The sequence below is a fragment of the Schistocerca nitens genome, chromosome 1 (assembly GCF_023898315.1).
Source record: "Schistocerca nitens isolate TAMUIC-IGC-003100 chromosome 1, iqSchNite1.1, whole genome shotgun sequence".
Lineage (NCBI taxonomy): Eukaryota > Metazoa > Arthropoda > Insecta > Orthoptera > Acrididae > Schistocerca > Schistocerca nitens.
Window position 1 is genome coordinate 68743758 of NC_064614.1, and position 24706 is coordinate 68768463.

Below are 24706 nucleotides of genomic sequence, written 5' to 3' on the forward strand. Positions count from 1 at the left end.
CTATCTAGGCAAAAATAGACATAATGTCTTATGGGATAACAGCAATGTGACGTAGCATGTGAAAGTTGCTGGATTTCGACGGGTTAGTCCTGTAACTGTAATAGCAGATCTGAAGATGGTTCTGAATGAACCGAAACCGGTCATATGAATAAAAAAAATTTTTACAATCAAGACGGATTTTAAGTAACATTATTTATATCTAGCTTGCTCCAGATCCATAAATCGCGGCCGGCCGTTGGTTGCCGAGCGGTTCTAGGCGTGACCGCTACGGTCGCAGGTTCGAATCCTTCCTCGGGCATGGATGTGTGTGATGTCCTTAGGTTAGTTAGGTTTAAGTAGTTCTAAGTTCTAGGGGACTGATGACCTGAGATGTTATGTCCCATAGTGCTCAGAGCCATTTGAACGATAAATCGCTAAATCGGGAAATAATGGGTGTTTTCATTTATTCGTGCGTAATACGTAACATTATGTTACGTTAAGGAGAAACGGTACTGTGAAACGCTCTCTGTATTATGCTACTATATTCTGCCGATTTTGCTTCCTTAAGGACAACAGAATCACAGGCAAATACCCATATGTAGGCTAAAATACACTGACTTCAACGACTTACGCTTATAAACATGACATCTGTTCAACTGATTTTCTTTTATTTTATAAATAGACGTTTTCCTGTGCCTTCGAACGCTCCATCGCTTCTACGATCTACAATAGACTGTATCAGAAGAGGAATAATTTATTCTGCGTAATCTGTAGAGGTTGTAACGAAAGGTGGGCTCAGTCCCTGAGGAACTGATAAAGGGAGTGTTTGGTAGATGGCGTGTTTGCATGTTTGACAGATGGTGTGTTTGTACGCCGTATTTAACATCGCACACTGCCAGCCATTGTGTGAGTTTCCTTAGCTGGCTTTTGCGTATGATTCTGTAGTTGAGTAGAGCGTTCAGTGTTACTGATACAGTGTTACTTTTTTTAACTCTGTGTGCTCCTCGACGAAGCGGCTGAAACGATCAGTTGCAAAGGTGACGTCCTTGCCTGAACAACCTCAATGTTTACTAAAGCGGAATATCGGGACATCTACATTGTTTACAGTTTCTGTAATGGTAACAAGGCCGCGGCCGAAAGACAATATCGCAACGATGCCATCGAGTCGATAGGAGTATTTCAAGCACGTTACCAACGCATGGGGATACAGAAATCCTCCGACCTACACATCATGCTGGTCAACCAGGACGTGCTCCAGATCGTGAAAAGTTGTTGATGTTGTAGAAGAACTGAAAAATGGTTCAAATGGCTCTGAGCACTATGCGACTTAACTTCTGAGGTCATCAGTCGCCTAGAACTTAGAACTAATTAAACCTAACTAACCTAAGGACATCACACACAGCCATGCCCGAGGCAGGATTCGAACCTGCGACCGTAGCGGTCGGTCGGCTCCAGACTGTAGCGCCTAGAACCGCCCGGCCACTCCGTCTAGAAGAACTGACTAGCAGTACAAGGGGTCTCGGGTGACGTGATAAGCTCCCTCACTCGTCTGTCTGGCGAATATTTCATCGGCAAGGTTTCCATCTGTACCACTTGGACCTTGCGCAGGAATTAAAGCCGCAAGATCATAGACATTTTCTCGCATACAGTCAGTCGTTAGTACAGATGATTAATGACCAACCAGATTTCGTGAACCACTTCTTATGTACTGAAGAGTCAGGGTTCAGAACACATGGTGTTATGAACAAATACAATTAACGCATCTACGCTGACGAGAATCCTAGTGCAGCTCATTGCAAACGAGATTCAGTATTAACGTATGGGCAAGCATCTTCGATGGTACAGTGTCAAGGCCATCCATAAAACACTGGACGATTGGCCCTTACAGACAACACATTAATACTCCGCAAGCCTCCTGATGGTGTTTGGAAGAGGGTACCTTGAGTACATTTATCGGTTCTCCCTTCTATTCCAGTCTCGTATTGTTCGTGTAAAGAAATATTGTCGGTATGCCTCTGTGTGGACTCTAATCTCTCTGATTTTATCCTCATGACCACTTCGCGAGATATACATAGGAAGGAGCAATGTACTGCTAGACTACGCGATGAAGGTATGTTCTCGAAACTTCAACAAAGGCCGTACCGAGCTACTGAGCGTCTCTCCTGCAGAGTCTCCCACTGGAGTTCATCTATCATCTCTGTGACGCTTTCGCGATTACTAAATGACCCTCTAACGAAGCGCGCCGCTTCCCTATCTCTTCTATCAACCCTACCTGGTACGGATCCCACACCGGTGAGAAGTATTCAAGCAGTGTACTGTAACCTACTTCCTTTGTTTTCGCATTGCATGTTCGAGCAAATTTCCGACTACGTGTGCGACAGTGGTTGGACGACCATTTTCCACCTGCATGGGTTGGAGGGGACGGTCCCGTTTCTTGGCAAACACAGTCCCCCGATCTGACACCAACGGACTTCGTTATCCAAGGTTTCCTCAAAGAGAAAGTACACAGGTAGGAGATTTCAAAGAGAGAAGAGCTCGTTGTATAGAATCACGCGGCGACAGCGGCGACACGTCAGGAGAGATTTGCTAAATTGTAGAGAGAGATCAGGTGAATTTGTGAAGGCTGTATTCGTGCGAGAGGGATACATTTCTAGTGTCTACTCCGATAGGACTAAGACTAGTCAAGTACATTGCACATATAAATGTAATTATTAAAGGAATTAAATGAATAAAATAAAATAAATAACTTGAGAAATGTGTTGAAATTGGCGTACAAATCAAAAACTGACTTCCCGTTTTGAAGTTACATATGTAGCTCCAAAGTAGTGACGAGTACTGAAAATGGTATTAATATTTTTCGGTTGCAAATAACGTCGTTTATCATCTCCTCGATGACTGACGTTACCTTTTCATACATTCTGTAAACGATGGTTGTCGAGGAAGTAGGTACTGCTCGGTCGCTAAATGGAAAGTGAAAATCGGAAAGGTTTCATTTGCAATAGATAGTTACATCTTACAGCTACTTTCCTACATAGGACGGGTCCAACATAGCTATACACACATCAAAATAAGTTCCCAGAACTCCTGAAGATTGACGTTGACTGTGGATATTGTATCACAGACAAAATGCCTTTGACTGTTCAGAGATGTCACTAAACCCGCCCAAACATGTAAACAACTGTGCATGAGCAGCGCTTATTAGACGAAGGGGCTACACGGCTCGCGTTGTCTGTAGTTCAACCATGCCTAGGCTGTCAATGCCGCGGTTAGATCGCGTCCTCATTGTTACTTTGTGCCAGGAAAGGCTCTCAACAAGGGAAGTGTCCAGGCGTCTCGGAGTGAACCACAGCGACGTTTTTCGGACATGGGGGAGATACAGAGGGACAGGAACTGTCGATGACATGCCTCAGTCAAGCCGTCGAAGGGCTACCATTGTGACCACTATCTATGGATTATGGCTCGGAGTGAATCTGACAGCAATAATAATGCTTTCCGTGCAGCCACAGGACGTAGTGTTACGACTCAAACTGTGCGCGGTAAGCTGCTGGCTGCGCAACTTCACTCCCGACGTCCATGGCGAGGCCCATCTTTGCAACCAATACACCATGCAGCGCCGTACAGATGGGTACAACAACATGCCGAATGGACAGCTCAGGATTGGCATCACGTTCTCTTCACCGATGACTGTCGCATATGTCTTCAACCAGAAAATCGTCGGAGACGTGTTTGGAGGTAATCCAGATAGGCTAAACGTCTTACACACACTGTCCAGCGAGTGCAGCACGGTGGAGGTTCCCTGCTATTTTGAGGTGGCATTATATGGGGCTGATGTACGTCGCTGGTAGTCATTAAAGGCGCCGTAACGGCTGTACGATGCGTGAATTCCATCCTCTTACCAATGATGCAACCGTATCGACAGCATATTGGCAAGGGATTTTTCTTCTTGGACGACAATTCGCGGCCCCATCGTGCACATCTTATGAATGACTTCCTTCAGGTTAATGACAACGCTCGACTAGAGTGGCCAGAATGTTCTCCAGACAAGAACCCTATCGACATGCCTGGGGTAGATCGAAAAGGGCTATTGATGGACGACGTGACCCACGAACCAATCTGAGGGATCTACGCCGAATCGCCGATGAGGAGTGGGACAATCTGGATCGGCAGTGCGTTGATGAAGTTGTGAATAGTATGCGACGTCGAATAGAGGCATGCATGAATGCAATAGGACGTGCTACTGGGTATTTGAGGTACCAGTGTGTACAGGAATCTGGACCATCACCTCTGAAGGTCTCACTGTATGGTGGTACAACATGGAATGTTCGTTTTTCATGAGCAATAAAAAGGGCAGAAATGATGTTTATGTTGATCTCTATTACAATTTTCTGTACGGGTTCTGGAACCCTCGGAACCGAGTACTGAAAATCCTTTTTTTGGTGTATGTATATCGTAGCGTTGTACCAACTTCCTAATACCCTCGTCATGGTAGCCGCATGCGACTTCCGCCATGCCTCTACGTTAGTCTGCAGCCTGTTGTCCCTGTAAAATGTTGTCTTCATAGCCAGCGGTTCATGTGAGCAGATGCGAAAATCAGAGGGAGCCACGTCTGTGCTGTATGGTGACTGATCGAACACTCCCCATCGAAAAAGCAGCAGGAGCGTCTTCATGGACCCTGCTGTGTGTGGCCGAAAATTGTCATGAAGAAGGAAATGCGTGACAGCTACATTATGTTGGGTTGCATGAAATCAGGCAAAAATCTCGGCATCCTTACGCGCTCAGTGTACGTTCAGAACTTCAAAGTGCAATGAAACGCGATAGACGGGCTTTCTAGACTCACTGTCCAACGCATCTGTGCCAAGATTCATCGGATTTTTCCTGTGGTTTCCATATAGCGACTGATTGGAAATTAATCGTTCAGGCATCTCTTAAGGAACAGTCGCCTTTTCTTCGTTAGGCAATAGTTGATCTTCTATCCCGTTACCACTTACCTCATTATCAATGATTTGTTAATATGTGTGATGAGAGAAACCTTTGTATGACCTTTTTAAATGACACATTTTCGCACTGTCATCTTCCGGTTAGGTATCAATGACATATATAAAACTTGCTCCTGACAGACAACGCGATAGCACGTCATTACGTATCATCTAATGATGACTTGTGCATTTGACGTCGAAATACGACGTGTGACTAAAAAGTAGCTGGAATTGTTTTAATTACCTGAGCTTTATACATAAGATTTTTAAAGATGTTTATCTTGTATTTCTCCATGTTCAGCTCTTTTGAATATTTAGTTTATTGTTGACGATCGGAAAGGCTATACGTGTTTTCGAGTGCTCGGAGAATGTTTACCTTCTAAAAAGATTGATCAAAGAATGTGTATTAAATTTTGTTTGAGTAATGGAATAAAATGCAGCACCACATTCGAAATGCTGACTGTGCCTTTTGGCGAATTTACTATGAGTCAGACGAGAGTTTATGAGTGATATAAACGTTCCAGACGGGATTGAGGAGACGTCGAACTGGACGATCGCCTTTTACGCCCTAGCACACCAATTACTGGCGACAGTGTGGAAGAAGTTGTGGAAAAACGCTGAAATACCATCAGAGAAATTGCTAACAATTTCCTCATATCCTGCTTCTCATGCCAAGAAATTTGTTTTGATGTTTTGGGCATGATACGTGTAGCACAAAAGTTTGTTTAGAAATTGTTGACTTTCAACCACAAACGATATCGTTGGGACATCGCACAGGAATTGCTTCATAGAGTCGGCAACGCTCCAGAATTTCTAAAGGTTATAACGGGTGACGAAACATGGGTTTACGGATATGACGTCGAAATGAAGGCCCATTCATACAAGTGGAAACGTCTTGAAGAGCCATGAACGAGAACAGTTTGACAAATTCGATCACAAGTCAAGCTTTTTTAGCTTTTTTCCCACTGTTTTCTTCGATTACAATGGGATAGTGCATCACGATTTCCTGCCTTATAGTAGTGCGGTCAATAAAGAATACTACCTGGAAGTTATGCGCCGTTTGCGTGAATCAGCCTGAGGAAAAGCACCAGAATTGTGGCAAAATTGCATCACGATAATGCTCTCACTCACACCTCAACGACTGTTCGTGATATTTTGGCAAAAAACAGAACAGTTGTATTGCTTCGGCCACCGTTTTTGCCGGACATGGCCCCATGCTTGTTCTTTCTATTTCCGAAGTTGAAGACCACACATGTGACAAAAAAAGAATCGCTGGAGCAGCTGAACACTGTAACAGGAGTGAGTACAAGAAATGCTTCCAAGATTGGGAAGAGCGCTAGCACAAGTGTATTAAATCTGAGGCGGACTACTATGAAGGGGAGGAAGTTGATGTTGACGAATGGAAAAAGGTTTTTTTAAGATAAACGAAAACTGCCGTTACTTTCTGATCACACCTCGTGTCTTTGCATTTTGACACATGCATCGATAGTGATACAGGAGAAATTTGGTTTCAAGAAGACAACCCTGTAAGACTTGAGTCCCAAGCGATCTAGATGCTTCCAATCAGTTTGCTAATTTTACGTAACGCCATGGATTTTTTTCGCTAGGTGAATGGGCACACCAGTCGAGAATGTTGGGGTGGTTGTAAAGCTCTTGTGGCCTGTTTCCTCTCATTTTTATAATTTTTTTTCGTTTTGATATCTTTTCATTAATGTGTCTCAGTGGCAGGTGGGCCGAGAATAGTTATTGCTGTAAATGAAACCGGTTTTTATTCTTGATAAATCAACTAGTGTTGGGACATTGCTTACTCGTCTGTCCTTCTTGTGTGAGTGAGGGGCATCTGTGTTGAGTATGTCAGGAAAACGAGAGGTGAGGCCAGGCTGGCTTTTCTGAGAAGTAGAGAGAGAATGGACAATAGCGTGTGATGGTTCCAGTGCTGACGACCTGCTACGGTTCTTGCCATTGTATTAGGAAAGAAGCGACTCCAAGTGCGACTTTATAGAAAAATTGTTAAACGTTTTATTTATGTCTGCCGTCTGCGCTTCACTTGGCAGGCGCCAGGTGTTAGTATTGTTTACAGATGTTCTAGGAATCTGAGGTTTGAAGTCAGGAATGCACCGCACACCGACGCCTAGCATTCGAGTGACATTTTGTTGGCTTTTTATCGGCGGTTTTCACAACTGCTTTCGCGCGTCCCGCGAAATGCAGGAAGTTGACTGGGCAGCTCAAGAATACGTGATTTGACATCATAGAGCCCCACTGAAAATTGGGGGAAACGGCCACGATGGGCACAAAAAGGGTTGCAAAACAACTTGGTGGGATTTTTCGAATTCCACTGGAGACAGTGGTTGGCGAGTTTCCATGCGGCCTCTTAAGATGGAAACTTTTGAGTATGGTGGGGTCGCGGAGCACTAGTTTTCAGTGTCGGTTTGCTGTGCACTAGATGAGAAGTCTACTCTGGACCTCCAAGAAGAATAGATGTATTTATAGTGTGTCCTCGTGGTGATACTCCTGCACAGACGTAGGAGTAAGACTCTCTCGGTGATCCAGGCAGTAGTTTAGAATCTTTCCGGAATATATCTCATCGGGTTATATCCGTGGTCAGTGAACATCAGAGAGCGCAGGAGTGCACATGTCAGCGGGTGCACCATCCGCCTGCTGTTAGCTGTCTACACATTATCTGACGTCTCGGTGGAAAAGTATTTCAGCACCGGCGTAATAGGAACCTGAAATTCTTCTCTGACGTCCCCAGTAGCGTATGCTCTCGTTTTGGCGCCACGGTACCCGCCATGTTTCATGTGGATTTTTCACAGAGTTCTTATTTCCGATCACCCTTCTGTAGCACAGTCGGGATCTACCGTTATCTCTGTCGATCGACCCACTCATCATAGGTTAACTTGTTCAGTATTTCGGAGTAGGTACGGCGTAATAAAATATGTTAACAACTTATTGTAGAAACCATTATTATGTACCCATGTTCTATTAAAGCAATGTTCAGTGAATCGCATATTTACATGTTTATTAGATAAAATAAAATACTTAATTTCTCACTTAGTAGTCAGATGATAAATTTGATTATCCTGCCCATTTTTATAATTTTTTACCATCGAGATTGGTTACTAACTTCATTAAATTATAGCGTGTGTGCAACTGTTGTTATTACACTGTAACCTGCCAACAGATAAATCCGCAAACTCGAAATAAAAATCTGACTAACCTCCCAATGAAAATGTGACTCATACATAACCTTTCAATAAGTAACTGACCGTGAATCTAAACTGGAAAACCTAGACATCAGCAATGCTGCGTCATCGCCCTGAAAAGTCATTCTTAATAAACTGAAGAATATTACGTCAATTATGTCGCGGGATAACACGTATATATCTTCTCCTATAAGAAATTTTTTTTCTGGCACAGCCCAGTGCAATGCTGGCCACTAGATTTTGTTATGTATAAAAAAACTGATTTTATTTACGATAATTAGCATGACTATGGATAGGAGAAATTAGTAAAAACTTTAAATTCAGATGAATGACTGTCAAAAGTTATCTCTATAAGAAACATAATTATTGAAAAATTATTATTGAAAATTATTTATATGTGACTTTGATATAACAATAGTACAAAATGAGTTGTTGCAAATTACATATGCGTGCGGCAATAAATAATAATAATTTTTGCTTTTACCTTATACTGCATCGCTCAGGCATGGCTATCGTTCTCCACGACCGGCCTTGGCAATTCCATAAAGGACACAAGTATTCTGTGTGAGCTACACAGCTCGACCTGACCCAACCGCCCGACTGCGAGCTACTACAACTACTGCTTCCGACACTGCTCTCTGGTCTGCGATTCTATTGTAGCTTACTATTGTAGCTTACATATCGCGGGCAGCGCGTGAGCAATCGATCGAAATTACATCTGCTCGAGTGCGTTAGCAATAAATTCCTTACTCATGGACATCTTACAACATGTCTACCGGGTCGTTTTATTAATACTATTAGTGTTGAGTATAGGATTACACAGCCAACAGATTCCACATTACTGGTAGATACACTGATCTAGGTTTCGACACCGGCTAGGGACGTCTTCCTCAGAATGAAACTATGATCAATCGTAAAATCACATTGTTAAAATGCAGTGGTTAGAATTTAGCTCTCCTCTATATTCTGACTATTGTATTTTAGCAATATAATTTTACGACTAATCATAATTTCATTCTTATGAAGACACCTCTAGTAGGTGTCGAAACCTAGGTCAATGTACCTACCAGTTATACGCAACCGGTTGGCTGTGTAATCTTATGTTGGAACTAGTATACGGTTGCTGAGTAACAGCATGTTTAAAACTGTAAAATCCGAGTTCATTTCTCTATTGTGCATATGATAAGGTGATGGTTTAAGGGCAGGAGGGGAGCAGGGGTTACTTGTGTGAGCAGCTCTCATGCAAATTCAGTTGAATCCAAGTGTTACATACACTCTTCCATCCCAGCACATCGCATGATTCCCATTGAGCAAGCTGGCGCACGGCAGAAAGTCACGGGGAGGAGTTTATTCACTCAGAGTTGACAGTAAACAACACCTGTCGTTTCGTTACACGCTGCCATCCTTGCATCATTACTCAGGCGGGTAGACCGTTAATGGCCACCCTCCTATAGTGCGCACGCAGCGCGCGCTCAGCAGTTATCGGCCTCCCCCCCCCCCTGCCCCTTGTGCCCCCCTCATTAGTGGTGGAGGCATTAATGCAGCGAGTGCCCGTGTGTTGCACAGCGGCGGCGGCGGGCGCGCTGCAGCTGCGCCGGCTGAGCGTGCCGCAGTACAAGGTGCGCGGCGACATGGCTCTGCTGCAGTGCCTGTACGACCTGGAGGACGACGCGCTCTACTCCGTCAAGTGGTACAAGGACGACGAGGAGTTCTACCGATACGTGCCGCGCTCCCACCCGCCGCAGCACAGCTACAAGATCGACGGCGTCAAAGTCGACGTAAGTACCCTGTCTTTTACACTACTAATTCGATTCCTCCTTGACAGGAAAAAAAGGAAGATTCGCCTAAAATTCCCAGAAAAATGTGTAGCCATTCTGAAGAAGACCCCTCACAAATCATGGCACTCGTCATGGTGCGATGCCTTGTCTGCCTCAACTGTACAGATGGGAGGGGTGACAACGTATACAGACCCTCATATATGGGGCCGATACAGAACTTTTTTTATGGGGGAGGGGGCCAGAGATTATCAGGGTGACCGTGCCCCTGTAAGGTTTGTCGATTGACTTCAAAATAAACTCTCTCTCTCCCCCCTCCTCTCTCTCTCTCTCTCTCTCTCTTTCTCTTTCTCTTTCTCCTCTCCCCTCTGCCTCCCTCTCTCGCCCTCAACCCCTCCCCATCCGCTTTTTCTCCGTCTGGGAAACACCACAGCAGAAACACCCATTCTGCAACTACATCTACATCCATTCTCCGCAAGCCATCTGACGGGGTGTGGCGGAGGGTACATTCAGTACCTCTATCGGTTCTCCCTTCTATTCCAGTTTCGTATTGTTCGTGGTATGATGGAATATATAATGGAATGTAGTCGAATTAAGTCGGGTGATGCTGAGGGAATTAGATTAGAAAATGAGACACTTAAAGTAGTAAAGGAGTTTTGCTATTTGGGGAGCAAAATAACTGATGATGGTCGAAGTAGAGAGGATGTAAAATGTACACGCAATGGCAAGGAAAGCGTTTCTGAAGAAGAGAAATTTGTTAACATCGAGTATAGATTTGAGTGTCAGGAAGTCATTTCCGAAAGTATTTGTATGGAGCGTAGCCATGTATGGAAGTGAAACATGGACGATAACTAGTTTGGACTAAAGAGAAGCTTTCGAAATGTGGTGCTACAGAAGAATGCTGAAGATTAGATGGGTAGATCATATAACTAATGAGGAGGTATTGAATGGGATTGGGGAGAAGAGACGTTTGTGGCACAACTTGATTAGAAGAAGGGATCGGTTGGTTGGATATGTTCTGAGGCATCAAGGGATCACCAATTTAGTATTGGAGGGAAGCGTGGAGGGTAAAAATTGTAATGGGAGACCAAGAGATGAATACACTAAACTGATTCAGCAGGATGTAAGCTGCAGTAGGTACTGGGAGATGAAGAAGCTTGCACAGGATAGAGTAGCATGGAGAGCTGTATCAAACCAGTCTCAGGACTGAAGACACCACAACAAAAACATTGTTCGTGGAAAGAAAGATTGTCGGTATGCCTCTGTGTGGGCTCTAAGCTCTCTGATTTTGTCCTCACGGTGTCTTCACGAGTTATACGTAGGAGGGAGCAATATACTGCTTGACTCCTCGGTGAAGGTATGTTCTCGAAACTTCAAACAAAACCCCGTACCGAGCTATTGAGCGTCTCTCCTGCAAAGTCTTCCGCTTGAGTGTATCTATCATCTCTGTAACGCTTTCGCGATTACTAAATGATCCTGTAACGAAGCGCACTGCTCTCCCTTGGATCTTCTCTATCTCTTCTATCTACCGTATCTGTTACGGATCCCACACTGGTGAGCAATATTCAAGCAGTGGGCGAACAAGGTTACTGTAACCTACTTCCTTTGTTTTCGGATTGCATTTCCTTACGATTCTTCCAATGAATCTGAGTCTGGCATCTGCTTTACCGACGATCAACTTTATATGATCATTCCATTTTAAATCACTCCTAATGTCTACTCCCAGATAATTTATGGAATTACCTGCCTGCAGTTGCTGACCTGCTAAATTGTAGCTAAATGATAAAGGATCTTTCTTTCAATGTATTCTCAGCACATCACACTTGTCTGCATTGAGATTCAATTGCCATTCCCTGTACCATGTGTCACTTACCATCAGAGGTAAGTCATCTCTGTCTCACACCATCAATCAGCCACTTTCTCCATGTCCTTTTCTGCAGCAGGGACCTGTCTCTCGAATGACCTCCTACATTTACATCGGAGATCTGAATAACAGCCCCAGCTTCACAAGACAGTTAATGACACATCTAATAAAACGACAGTAACGTGCGCATTCGGTCTTGTACATGCTCGTTATTTTGTTACAAGTACAGCGATCGTCAAAAGAGTTGCATCCAAAAGCTTAAGACAGATTACGACCATTGTTGGCAAGTAGGCAGGTTACACATATGAAGTGGTTACACATTCAGCTTTGAAGGATTTCGAAAGGAGAACATCACTCGCGACGAGGAGTATTTTCTCAGCATGCAATGACCGCAATATGCTCATATCTATAAGGACGGTTCTAAATGTGAAGGTGATGTGGGATACGCCTTCTTTAGCCCTTCTGGTGGTGTCTGCCAAATGCTTACATGTCCACCTGAATCTTGTCTCTACATGACGGAGCTACTGGCTATCAGGGAACCTATTCATTATAGTACCCACACATTCACGTTATTCCTGATACTTAAAGACTCTAAAAGTGGGCTGCAAAAATTGCAGCATCCCGCTTTCCATAAAAAGACCAAGAGATGTGTTCTTGACGTCTTAGCAGCCACTAGAGATGCGCAGACCTTTGAAATTCACTTCAGATTACTGCGGATTAGACATAATGGCATTCTTGATAATGAAACTGTTGACCGCCTTGGCAATAGGAGTATTACAGCAGGCCAGTTACGCCCAACAACAGTCCCTTGTAAGTTAGCCGCTGTGGCTCAGCGGTTCTAGGCGCTTCAGTCTGGAACCACGCGACCACTACGGTCGCAGGTTCGAATCGTGCCTCTTACATTGATGTGTGTGCTTTCCTTAGGTTAGTTAGGTTTAAGTAGTTCAAAGTTCTATGCGACTGAAGACCTCAGATGTTAAGTCACATAGTGCTCAGAGCCATTTTTTGAAGTCCCCTATAAGGATTTCATATCGACGATACGAAAGGCTGCTTATCACGCTTGTAACTGTGAATGGCATGTCCCTCAGCACTTAAGGGCGGTCGTCTGGCGGCCATGTTTTGCCTCGGTGCAACTTCGTAGACGTCACATGACTTCTATCATTCGCAAAAGGCTATGACTTGCGTGTTACCCCGTGCACCTGTATCGGTTGAATATTTTCACGTCAGGACACTGCTATAAGGACACAACGGGAGTAGCGGATCAGAACCACATCGTATTGGCATGTTCCAAGTACATGACTGAACGATCACACTTGTATAAGAAATTGGTTGGAAAGTTTACCCCTTCCCCACAAATGCTCCTCTTTTCTCTACCGTTTTGATAAATATAACTTGCCCACAGACTATATGAATGCCACCGGTATCAAAATTCAATTTATGAGTTGCCAAGATCTTCATTTTCATATGGCATCAGCGCGGTTCTTAATCGCATGCGTAATTTTGCGTTTTAATTTGTGTACAGACTTCCATTTGTTCTTTAAACTTTCATTATTCAGTTAATTCCATAAATTATCTGGGAGTACGCATTAGGAGAGATTTAAAATGATCATATAAAGTTGATCGTCGGTAAAGCAGATGCCAGATTGAGATTCATTAGAAGAATCCTAAGGAAATGCAATCCGAAAACAAAGGAAGTAGGTTACAGTACACTTGTTCGCCCACTGCTTGAATACTGCTCAGCAGTGTGGGATCCGTACCAGACAGGGTTGATAGAAGAGATAGCGAAGATCCAAGGGAGAGCAGCGCGCTTCGTCACAGGATCATTTAGTAATCGCGAAAGCGTTACGGAGATGATAGATAAACTCCAGTGGAGGACTCTGCAGGAGAGACGCTCAGTAGCTCGGTACGGGCTTTTGTTGAAGTTTCGAGAACATACCTTCACCGAAGAGTCAAGCTGTATATTGCTCCCTCCTACGTATATCTCGCGAAGAGACCATGAGGATAAAATCAGAGAGATTAGAGCCCACACAGAGGCATACCTACAATCCTTCTTTCCACGAACAATACGAGACTGGAATAGAAGGGAGAACCGACAGAAGTCCTCAAGGTACCGTCCACCAAACACCGTCAGATGGCTTGCCGAGTATGTACGTAGATGCAGATGTAGATTATTGCTCTCTTCTGCATCTTATGTCACTGTTCTACTGGCACTGTTGTACATAACGTTGGTTGTATTGTGTCTAAGATTCTTCGTTTTTCTTTTACGTTAAGTACGTCTGCCTGTATGCTACATTTCTCATATTGGTTTGTAATAGTATTTGCAATTTTGTACTTCAGCCATTGTTATACTTATTATATATTATACGGTGTTTGCCCGTTCATGTTTTGTCTTTTAGCATAAGAGCATATGCATGTTTGTCATAATGTTGATGTATATTGCTGTTTGTAATTCTGCTCCAATGTCATAGTCATCACTGCCGCCGACTGTCTGGTGTTTGTATAACTGCGCTTTTATTTTACTTTAAGAGTGTGTTTGTATGTTAACTTCGTAATTTTGTGCTATTTCGCTTTTTTGCAACTATGTTTCTCTGGCACTATCCAGGGTGAAATTTTTCAGTTGACAATCCAGAGTAACTAGAAAAAGAAGCATCACACGAAAAAATGTGTAGACTCCAAAGGTGATTATTTTCGAGAGCGACATCTGCTGGTGCTAAAATTATCCCACCACCCCAACCCCCTGAGTGTGGGGCGGAAATCAACTTTAAAATTTCGAACGGGAATCCCCGTTTGTCTTAAACATCTGTTTTGATTCTTGGTGGTTGGCACTGTAATTCAAGAAATCCATGTTCTCATTTGTACGTGGATAATGTTTACAGATAAATAAAAAGTACTTCCACTACCCGCCATTAAAACTACTACACCACGAAGATGACGTGCTACAGACGCGAAATTTAACCAACAGGAGGACGATGCTGTGATATGCAAATGATTAGCTTTTCAGAACATCACACAAGGTTGGCGCCGGTGGCGACACCTACAACGTGCTGACATGAGGAAAGTTTCCTACCGATTTCTCATACAAAAACAGCAGTTGACCGTCGTTGCCTGGTGAAACGTTGTTGTGATGCCTCGTGTAAGAAGGAGAAATGAGTACCATCACGTTTCCGACTTTGATAAAGGTCGGATTGTACCCTTTCGCGATTGCGGTTTATCGTATCGCGACATGGCCAGCACAGTTTCCCGATCTCTCTCCAATTGAAATCGTCTGGTAAATGGTGGCCGGGCAACTAGCTCGTCACAATACGCCAGTCACTACTCTTGATGAACTGTGGTATCGTGTTGAAGCTGCATGCGTAGCTGTACCTAACTGTACACGCCATCCAAGGTCTGCTCGAGTTGGTCGAGATCCAATGGCTGTTAGCAGAATATGGAATCGGTGGGTTCAGGAGGGTAATACGGAACGCCGTGCTGGATCCCAACGGCCTCGTATCACTAGCAGTCGGGATGACAGGCATCTTATCCGCATGGCTGTAACGGATCGTGCAGCCACGTCTCGATCGCTGAGTCAACAGATGGGGACGTTTATAATACAACAACCATCTGCACGAACTGTTCGATGACATTTGCAGCGGCATGGACTATCAGCTCGGGGACCATGGGTTCGGTTACCCTTGTCGCTGCATTACAGACAGGAGCGCCTGCGTTGGTGAACTCAACGACGAAACTGGGTGCACGAATGGAAAATGTCATTTTTTGGATAATATAAGGTTCTGTTTACAGCATCATGATGGTCGCATCCGTGTTTGGCGACATCGCTGTGAAAGCACGTTGGAAGTGTGTATTCGTCATCGCCATACTGTAGTATCGCCAGGCGTGATGGTATGGGATGCCATTGTTTACACCTCTCGGTCACCTCTTGTTCGCATTGACGGCACTTGGAACAGTGGACGTTACATTTCAGATGTGTTACGAACCATGGCTCTACCCTACAAATGGTTCAAATGGTTCTGAGCACTATGGGACTCAACTGCTGAGGTCATCAGTCCCCTAGAACTTAGAACTAGTTAAACCTAACTAACCTAAGGACATCACAAACATCCATGCCCGAGGCAGGATTCGAACCTGCAACCGTAGCGGTCTTGCGGTTCCAGACTGCAGCGCCTTTAACCGCACGGCCACTTCGGCCGGCTCTACCCTACATTCGATCCCTGCGAAACCCTACATTTCAGCACGATAATGCACAACCACACGTTGCAGGTCCTGTACGGGCCTTTTGGGATACAGAAAATGTTCGACTGCTGCCCTATCCAGCACGTTCTCCCGATCTCTCACGAATTGAAGACGTCTGGTAAATGGTGGCCGAGCAACTAGCTCGTCACAATTCGTCAGCCACTACTCTTGATGAACTGTGGTATCGTGTTGAAGCTGCATGCGCAGCTGTACCTACCTGTACACGCCATCCAAGGTCTGCTCGAGTTGGTCGAGATCGAATGACTGTTAGCAGAATATGGAATCGGTGGGTTCAGGAGGGTAATACGGAACGCCGTGCTGGATCCCAAAGGCCTCGTATCACTTGCAGTTGAGATGACAGGTATCTTATACGCATGGCTGTAACGGATTGTGCAGCCACGTCTCGATCCCAGAGTCAACAGATGGGGGCGTTTGTAATACAACAACCATCTGCACGAACTGTTCGATTACATTTGCAGCGGAATGGACTATCAGCTCGGAGACCATGGCTACGGTTACCCTTGTCGCTGCATCACAGGCAGGAGCGCCTGCGTTGGTTAACTCAACGACGAAACTGGGTGCACGAATGGAAATACGTCATTTTTTGGATAATATAAGGTTCTGTTTACAGCATCATGATGGTCGCATCCGTGTTTGGCGACATCGCTGTGAAAGCACGTTGGAAGTGTGTATTCGTCATCGCCATACTGGAGTATCACCAGGCGTGATGGTATGGGGTGCCATTGTTTACACCTCTCGGTCACCTCTTGTTCGCATTGACGGCACTTTGAACAGTGGACATTACATTTCAGATGTGTTACGAACCATGGCTCTACCCTACATTCGATCCCTGCGAAACCCTACATTTCAGCAGGATAATGCACGACCGCACGTATCCTTTCGGGATACAGAAAATGTTCGACTTCTGCCCTGGCCAGCACATTCTCCCGATCTCTCACCAATTGAAAACGTCTGGTAAATGGTGGCCGAGCAACTAGCTCGTCCGCTCAGTCCGGAACCGCGCGACTCCTACGGTAGCAGGTTCGAATCCTGCCTCGGGCATGGATGTGTGTGATGTCCTCAGGTTAGTTAGGTTTAAGTAGTTCTAATTTCTAGGGGACTGATGACCACAGATGTTAAGTCCCATAGTGCTCAGAGCCGTTTGAAGCATTTTTTTAACTAGCTCGTCACAATACGCCAGTCACTACACTTGATGAACCGTGGCCTCGTGTTGAATCTGCATGCGCAGCTGTACCTGTACACGCCATCCAAGGTCTGTTTGACTCAATGCCCACTCGTATCAAGGCCGTTATTACGGCCAGAGGTGGTTGTTCTGGGTACTGATTTCTCAAGATCTATTCACCTAAATTTGATTGAAAATGAAATCATATGTCTGTTCTAGTATTATGTATTTGTCCAATGAATACCCGTTCATCATCTGCATTTCTTCTTAGTGTAGCAATTTTAATGGCCAGTAGTGTATTTACTTCATAAATTTTGATTCACTAAAACTAAAATTCTCCCTTTCTCCCCATATGGTGGTGTTTGAGGGAGAGGAATTAGTGTTTCACAAAAGTTGACCCACATATTAATTTTTTCCACTGATTCGGATGATTAATATTTGGTTCAACATTTGTAAAACTCAAATCCATCTCTCTGAAACACCACCCTATGGGAAGAGAGGGAGAGTTTTAGTTTTAGTGAATCACAATTTACGAAGTAAATAAGTATTTTCTATTTATCCGTAACAATTTTCTACGCAAAAATGAGAACATGGATTATCTTGAATTACAGCGCCAACTACCAAGAATCAAAACAAATGTTTGAAATTTTAAGTCGCCTCCCACCCTACCACAGGGATAATTTTAGCACTAGCAGATGTCATCCTCGAAAGATCACCTTTGGATACTACACATTTTTTCGTGTGAAACTTATTTTCTAGTTATTCTGGTTTTCCAACTTAAAATTTACACCCTGGATAAGCGTTTTTGGAAGTATGGACCTTGTAACCGAAAGGCCAAAGAAAGAAATTTAATGAAAAACCTTTGAAGGACCAACAATCACTGCACTACACGGCCACAAAACGTAGGTGTTAGTAAGGCGTTGTCTCCCACCCACTACCCACATTTGTGAACACAAGCGCCCAGATGTCGCGGCATGCAGTTGTATAGGTCTCGGGTGTGCTGCCATGATCCTTGCAACTGAGTGCGCAGTCCCCTCAGACTGGGTGGTTGAAGTGGAGCCCTTATGGAACACTCCACGGCATCGCACACATTCTCGATCGAGGAAGCATCGAGCAATGCGCTGCCTATGGTAACGTGTCGATAGCAGCAAGCCGTTCTCGGGAGGTGGCAGCGGTATGACGACGGATATAGTCCTTTTGGAACAGGGCGTTCACGAATGGCAGTACTATGCAGCCGTCACGGAACTCATTAGGGACACTAACGGTGAACGAGCACCAGGGTGGCGGGACGTGTGATGTGAGACCACTTTTCGTAGCGCTCTCCACTCTACGTCGCGGCCCCTCCACGCGGTTTAAGCCGCCATGTTACGGATTGCGTGGCCCCTCCAGCGGGAGATTCGAGTCCTCCCTCGGGCACGGGTGTGTATGTTGTTATTAGCATAAGTTAGTTTAAGGTAGTTTAAGTAGTGTGTAAGTCTAGAGATGGATGACCTTAGCAATTTGGTCCCTTAGGAAGTCACAAACATTTGAACACACACATTTTAATCTCCACCTCCAGTCACCACAGAAGTAAGACTCGTCACTAAAGATTGCCTGCTGCCAGTCTGCAGGGCTATGTTTCCGTAGTTGTCAATGACACGCGAGGCGAGTGCAGCGATGCCCTGGTGTGAGTGGTCGACATTGTAACGGTTGGCGTGCGACGAGCCCTGCGTTATGCAGCAAACTTCCAATGGTATTATCACTTACGCGCTGTTGTATAGAAGGCAGGAGAGAGCGCTGGATGGCTCCTATCGTTACCGTTGTATCTGTTCGCGTTCGGTGGACGATCAGTAGGTCGATCCTCCTTTTGGGGTGTATCGGACGTCCAGATCCTACGCGTCATGCATGCCAGTCATCTTGTATCCACTGCCGACAGGCACAAGAATGATGGTGTCTGTGCTACCAATGTGGTGCACATTACGACAACAGGACCACTGAGCCTCAAAAATGGTTCAAATGGCTCTGAGCACTATGGGACATAAGATCTGAGTTCATCAGTCCCCTAGAACTACTTGAACCTAACTAAGCTAGGGATATCACACACATCAATTTCCAAGGCAGGATTCGAACCTGCGACCGTAGTGGTCGCGCGGTTCCAGACTGAAGCGCCTAGAACCGCTCGGCCACAAGCCGGCCACTCAGCCTCACAAGGTCGCACGATGTAACCCTTATTGTACATGTGTAGCTATGCAACCCAGTGTCCAGCTAGTCGTCTGGCCACAGTGATTATCCCTGGGATGGTCAAGTGAAGCTGTATCAACCAATGGGCACGACATTACGGCCTCAACTACTCTCGGTGCGTGCAGATGTATTCATTGGTACAGCTGATGGTGTGCAACATACCCATCCAACTTGTAGTGGATCGGTCGGGTCTTTTGGGTGTAGTTCTTTTTATGATTGTTGTTGTTGTGGTCTTCAGTCCTGAGACTGGTTTGATGCAGCTCTCCATGCTCCTCTATCCTGTGCAAGTTTCTTCATCTCCCAGTACCTACTGCAACCTACATCCTTCTGAATCTGCTTAGTGTATTTATCTCTTGGTCTCCCTCTACGATTTTTACCCTCCACACTGCCCTCCAATGCTAAATTTGTGATCCCTTGATGCCTCAAAACATGTCCTACCAACCGATCCCTTCTTCTAGTCAAGTTGTGCCACAAACTTCTCTTCTCCCCAATCCTATTCAATACCTCCACATTAGTTACGTGATCTACCCACCTTATCTTCAGCATTCTTCTGTAGCACCACACTTCAAAAGCTTCTATTCTCTTCTTGTCCAAACTGGTTATCGTCCATGTTTCACTTCCATACATGGCTACACTCCATACAAATACTTTCAGAAACGCCGGCCGCTGGTGGCCAAGCGGTTCTGGCGCTACAGTCTGGAACCGCGCGACCGCTACGGTCGCAGGTTCCAATCCTGCCTCGGGAATGGATGTGTGTGTTGTCCTTAGGTTAGTTAGGTTTAAGTAGTTCTAAGTTCTAGGGGACTTATGACCTCAGCAGTTGAGTCCCATAGTGCTCAGAGCCATTTGAACCACTTTCTTGAACTTTCAGAAACGACTTCCTGACACTTAAATCTATAATCGATGCTAACAAATTTCTCTTCTTCAGAAACGATTTCCTTGCCATTGCCAGTCTACATTTTATATCCTCTCTACTTCGACCATTATCAGTTATTTTTCTCCCTAAATAGCAAAACTCCTTTACTACTGTAAGTGTCTCATTTCCTAATCTAATCCCCTCAGCATCACCCGATTTAATTTGACTACATTCCATTATCCTCGTTTTGCTTTTGTTGATGTTCATCTTATATCCTCCTTTCTAGACACTGTCCATTCCGTTCAACTGCTCTTCCAAGTCCTTTGCTGTCTCTGACAGAATTACAATGTCATCGGCGAACCTCAAAGGTTTTACTTCTTCTCCATGAATTTTAATACCTACTCCGAATTTTTCTTTTGTTTCCTTTAGTGCTTGCTCAATATACAGATTGAATAACATCGGGGAGAGGCTACAACCCTGTCTCACTCCTTTCCCAACCACTGCTTCCCTTTCATGCCCCTCGACTCTTATAACTGCCATCTGGTTTCTGTACAAATTGTAAATAGCCTTTCGCTCCTTGTATTTTACCCCTGCCACCTTCAGAATTTGAAAGAGATTATTCCAGTTAACGTTGTCAAATGATTATCGGCGTAAAAATCTTTCATTCCAGCCCGATCCTCCTCATTTCCCAGAATTCTTAGTTGGCTTTTGTCTGTTTAAATTTCTTTCCCTCGTGGCTCGCTATTACAGCAAGTATCACTGTCAAACATGTATAAATTTATTTAGTGTTATTTTTGTTATAATTAATATTATTATTAGCTTCATCTGTTTTGTTCTGCTGTTACAACATATTTGTTCCTAGTCAGTACCGTTATTCATTACAAATTTTTATGCTATTACTACCATTTTATTATATCTCATTGTGTTAAAATTATTGACATTTCTTGAGCAACTATGAGTAAAACTAATGCGGTGTGTTTGAAAATCTGTACAGACTTATGAGATAACGTTGAATAAGTAAATAAAAAGTAAAAAGTGCTATCATAAAACAAGGCCAAATTAACATATGGTACCAGCAGACAGCTAACAACCCTTACACTACTATTAAGGGCAATAGTCTGGATGACTGAATGATCTGTTTCCGTAAGATTAATAAAAAAGACGCTTACCCTTTACGCAAGTTTAATGCGTATTCGAATTACAGATTTCGACTTTTGTTGTAGGTTGTTTTCACATACATGTCTAACTACTGCACTTCGTATTTCGTCAGCATGCTTAGATTTATGTTAAAACGCACCTTGCCGCGGCAAGGTAATTTTTCTGTGGTCGTGTGGGGATGGTGGTGGAGGGTGGGACAGGGGAGAGAGCTTTTATATCATGTAAGCCAACAATGCCTTGGTATGTAGATGCTGCAAACGACTGGAAGCAAGTAGAAACTACAGCCGTTAAAATTCCCGCGGACGTGCAATATTATCATGGAGTTTCCTCGGGTAAAGTGTTCATTGTCTTCTTCTTCTTCATTTTATTTAATAAGCAGATTGTTTGTTACGGTAACAATCTTTTGCGTGGTCTTCTTACAGCTTTACTTGCAGTGTATTTATAATTTACAGCCTTTACGGGGAACATTTCTTCACCCATCGGTCTACATGTTTCTTCTATTATCTCCTATTTTCCTAAATATTTCCTTATATACTCATTCCTTTTTAGTTCTTACCCTGTACATCCTTCTATTCTCCTTATAAATCTCATTTCTTGAGCCTGTATTCTACATTCTTTGTGTCTTGTTGATGTCCATGCTTCACTCCCTTAAGCACGGGTTCATACTGCTATTTTTTATAAAACTTCAACCGGGTTTTCTTTCATAGCTTTATTCTGCAAACATTTTACGATACTTTCACATACTGAAATAAATTTGTTTAATTTTGTTCCATGTCATGGTTATATTCGTATACGCTCTCGCATTCTAGATATTTAAAATGCTTTACTTGCTCCAAGATTTTATTATTCAAGACTATTTTAGACCTTACTGGTACTCTGCTCTGAAATGCCATCACTTTCGTTTTTTGTACCGACAATGTTAGGTTGTAATCTGAGGCTATTTGCTGCATCTTATAGACTGCTAACTGAGTGTCACCTTAATTTTCTGTAATAATAATTTAGTCATCTGCATATAAAATTGCATTTAGTATAGTGTCACGATCTATAAGAGCTGTGTTTATTTTCAACACTTTCTATTTGAGTAAATACTGAAGTGTGTTGGAGAAATAGAGCATGCTTGTCCTACTCCTTCATTTGTGTTGATTGGCTTTGTTATATTTCCAACATCTAAAATAATTTCGATGTTTGTATGTAGAATCTTAATAGCATTCATGGGGTGAGATGGTTAACCTCGCTCAGCCATGATATTCCATAGTATTTCCCTATTAGAATTATCGGAAGCTTTCTCAGAGTCCACAAAAGCGAAATGGGTTTCCCTATTGAACTCTCGTCTTTTTTCTATAACTTTTTGCAATGTCTTTACACTGCAACTTATTTGGGTATAGTATTAAGAAGGTAAAATATAGAAGTGGCACATGTAGATCAACTGAAAACAAACTAATGGCCACAGGCAAGAAACTTTAATATGAGTTACGAAAACATGGCTTCACAGTATGCTGATCTCGAGCTTCTAGCCGAGTGCAGTGTGTTTTTATCCACTTGACGCGGCTGGAACCTTGAGAACCTTTTTACATGTGCGATGTGGTATGTTTCAAAAACATTCCTTCGTTTTACAACACTGTCTTCTACGTAAATGAAGATAATAACTAAGGCTGAAGTTTTACTTACGTGTAGGACTATAAGGTTTTCATTTTTAAAAGAAGCACCTGATCTTACAAGGGCATATCACTTACTAGAATGTACATTAGGGTAATATTTACTATAAAAACAGTCTTGATCACAAATTATTTATTCCGGTGACCGGTTTTGACCACAAGTGTGGTAATATTCAGACCAATGGGCAAGAACCTCCTTCTAGTGTTAAATCACTGCTCACTACTCACTAGTCACCGGAATAAATAATTTGTGATCAAGACTGTTTTTGAAACTAAATGTTAGTAATAACACTGATCACTGTTTTCTACCACAATGTATTCAAAAGTAAGTGCATTGGGGTCCATCTTAGCTTGTAGTTCTCTCTGTAAGCTGATATTTCGCTATTCCCGCCCCCTAGTCCTGTCATTTATAAAATGATCTTTGCAAAGATTCTGGACAACTTGTGGGTGAACTCTAAACGGCTTGGTGTTGGAAACGTTATTGAAAAGTGGTAAACTCTACCCTTATTCATAATTTAATTTTTTATTCCCAGAAAAATTTATGTTCACAATTTTCAAGGCCATCGCAGCACTTTTAAACAACATTCCGAAGCAATACAAAATTATTGAGGCTTTCGTGACCACTTGTTGGCAAACTGACTCTTGGTTTCTTTCACGGGGTTTTCGGCTAACGTGTGTTCGGTGATTTTTCTGCAGCGAACGACCGTTTCAGATAGTGAGGGAAGAGCCACATCAGTAATGACCAGAGAAAAGCCATCAGACACTGGCACGTTAAGGACATATAGGGTGTCCCAGGAGGACTTGTCAATGTTCAGGGATATGGCAGGAACGATCGTCCGAAACGAATATGTATGGCTCGGGAGCTAACAGCATCTCTTCATCTTAGATCTCTTCTATTGCATCTCTTGAGAGATGGTAGTATCGATCAAAACAAGAAAAAAAATAGTGCAGTTAACGACGGTTCTAACATGAACACCTTAAGAACTATGAGCACTTGTTCATCTTCGTTAACGTACAACACATGTATTCTACGGAACAAGTGTCAGCAGCTCGTGTTCTTGAGATTAGCATGCTGAGTCTCGATCTCAGGGAAACGGGTTTGATTCCCTGCCGTGTCGGTGTGTGCGTCATCATCATATCATCATCAGTGACGCACAAGTCGCCGAAATGGCGTCAACTCAAAAGACTTGCACCGGGCGGTCAAATTCCCCACAAGGGAAATGCTGTACGATTTTTTTTTTACTGAACAAATGCTCGTAGCTCTTAAGGCAGACATTTTAGAGCCAATGTTTACTAGTCAACTTTTTCTTGTTTTAGTCCATACTACCTCTTCCCAAAACAGGGACAGCACTTGAAGTATGTATTTTAGAACTCATGTTCAGTAGACCTTTATACTACTAATATTCGTTCCTATCATGTCCTTGAAAGTTGACTATTCCTTCTGAGACACCCTGTATAATTTACGGCCACGAGCTGGACTTCAGCCATCGGCAATGGAGGGTGAAGCTCTGACAAATATCAGCTACTAGTGCTGGCGAAACATCAATAAACCATCATACAAACGTCGGCCGAAGAACGTGAGACAGAAATCAACAGGCAGTTTGTCT

The 24706-nt window shown here is 43.6% G+C and overlaps 1 protein-coding gene across 1 annotated transcript in view; it reads left to right on the forward strand.

The window, feature by feature from the left end:
- Positions 1-24706, forward strand: part of LOC126234571 (uncharacterized) — a 257630-nt gene that overhangs the window by 195779 nt on the left and 37145 nt on the right. Inside the window, exon 2 of the mRNA XM_049943279.1 lies at positions 9725-9936. Coding sequence (XP_049799236.1) covers positions 9725-9936 — 212 coding nt within the window. The remainder of the gene's footprint in view (positions 1-9724; positions 9937-24706) is intronic.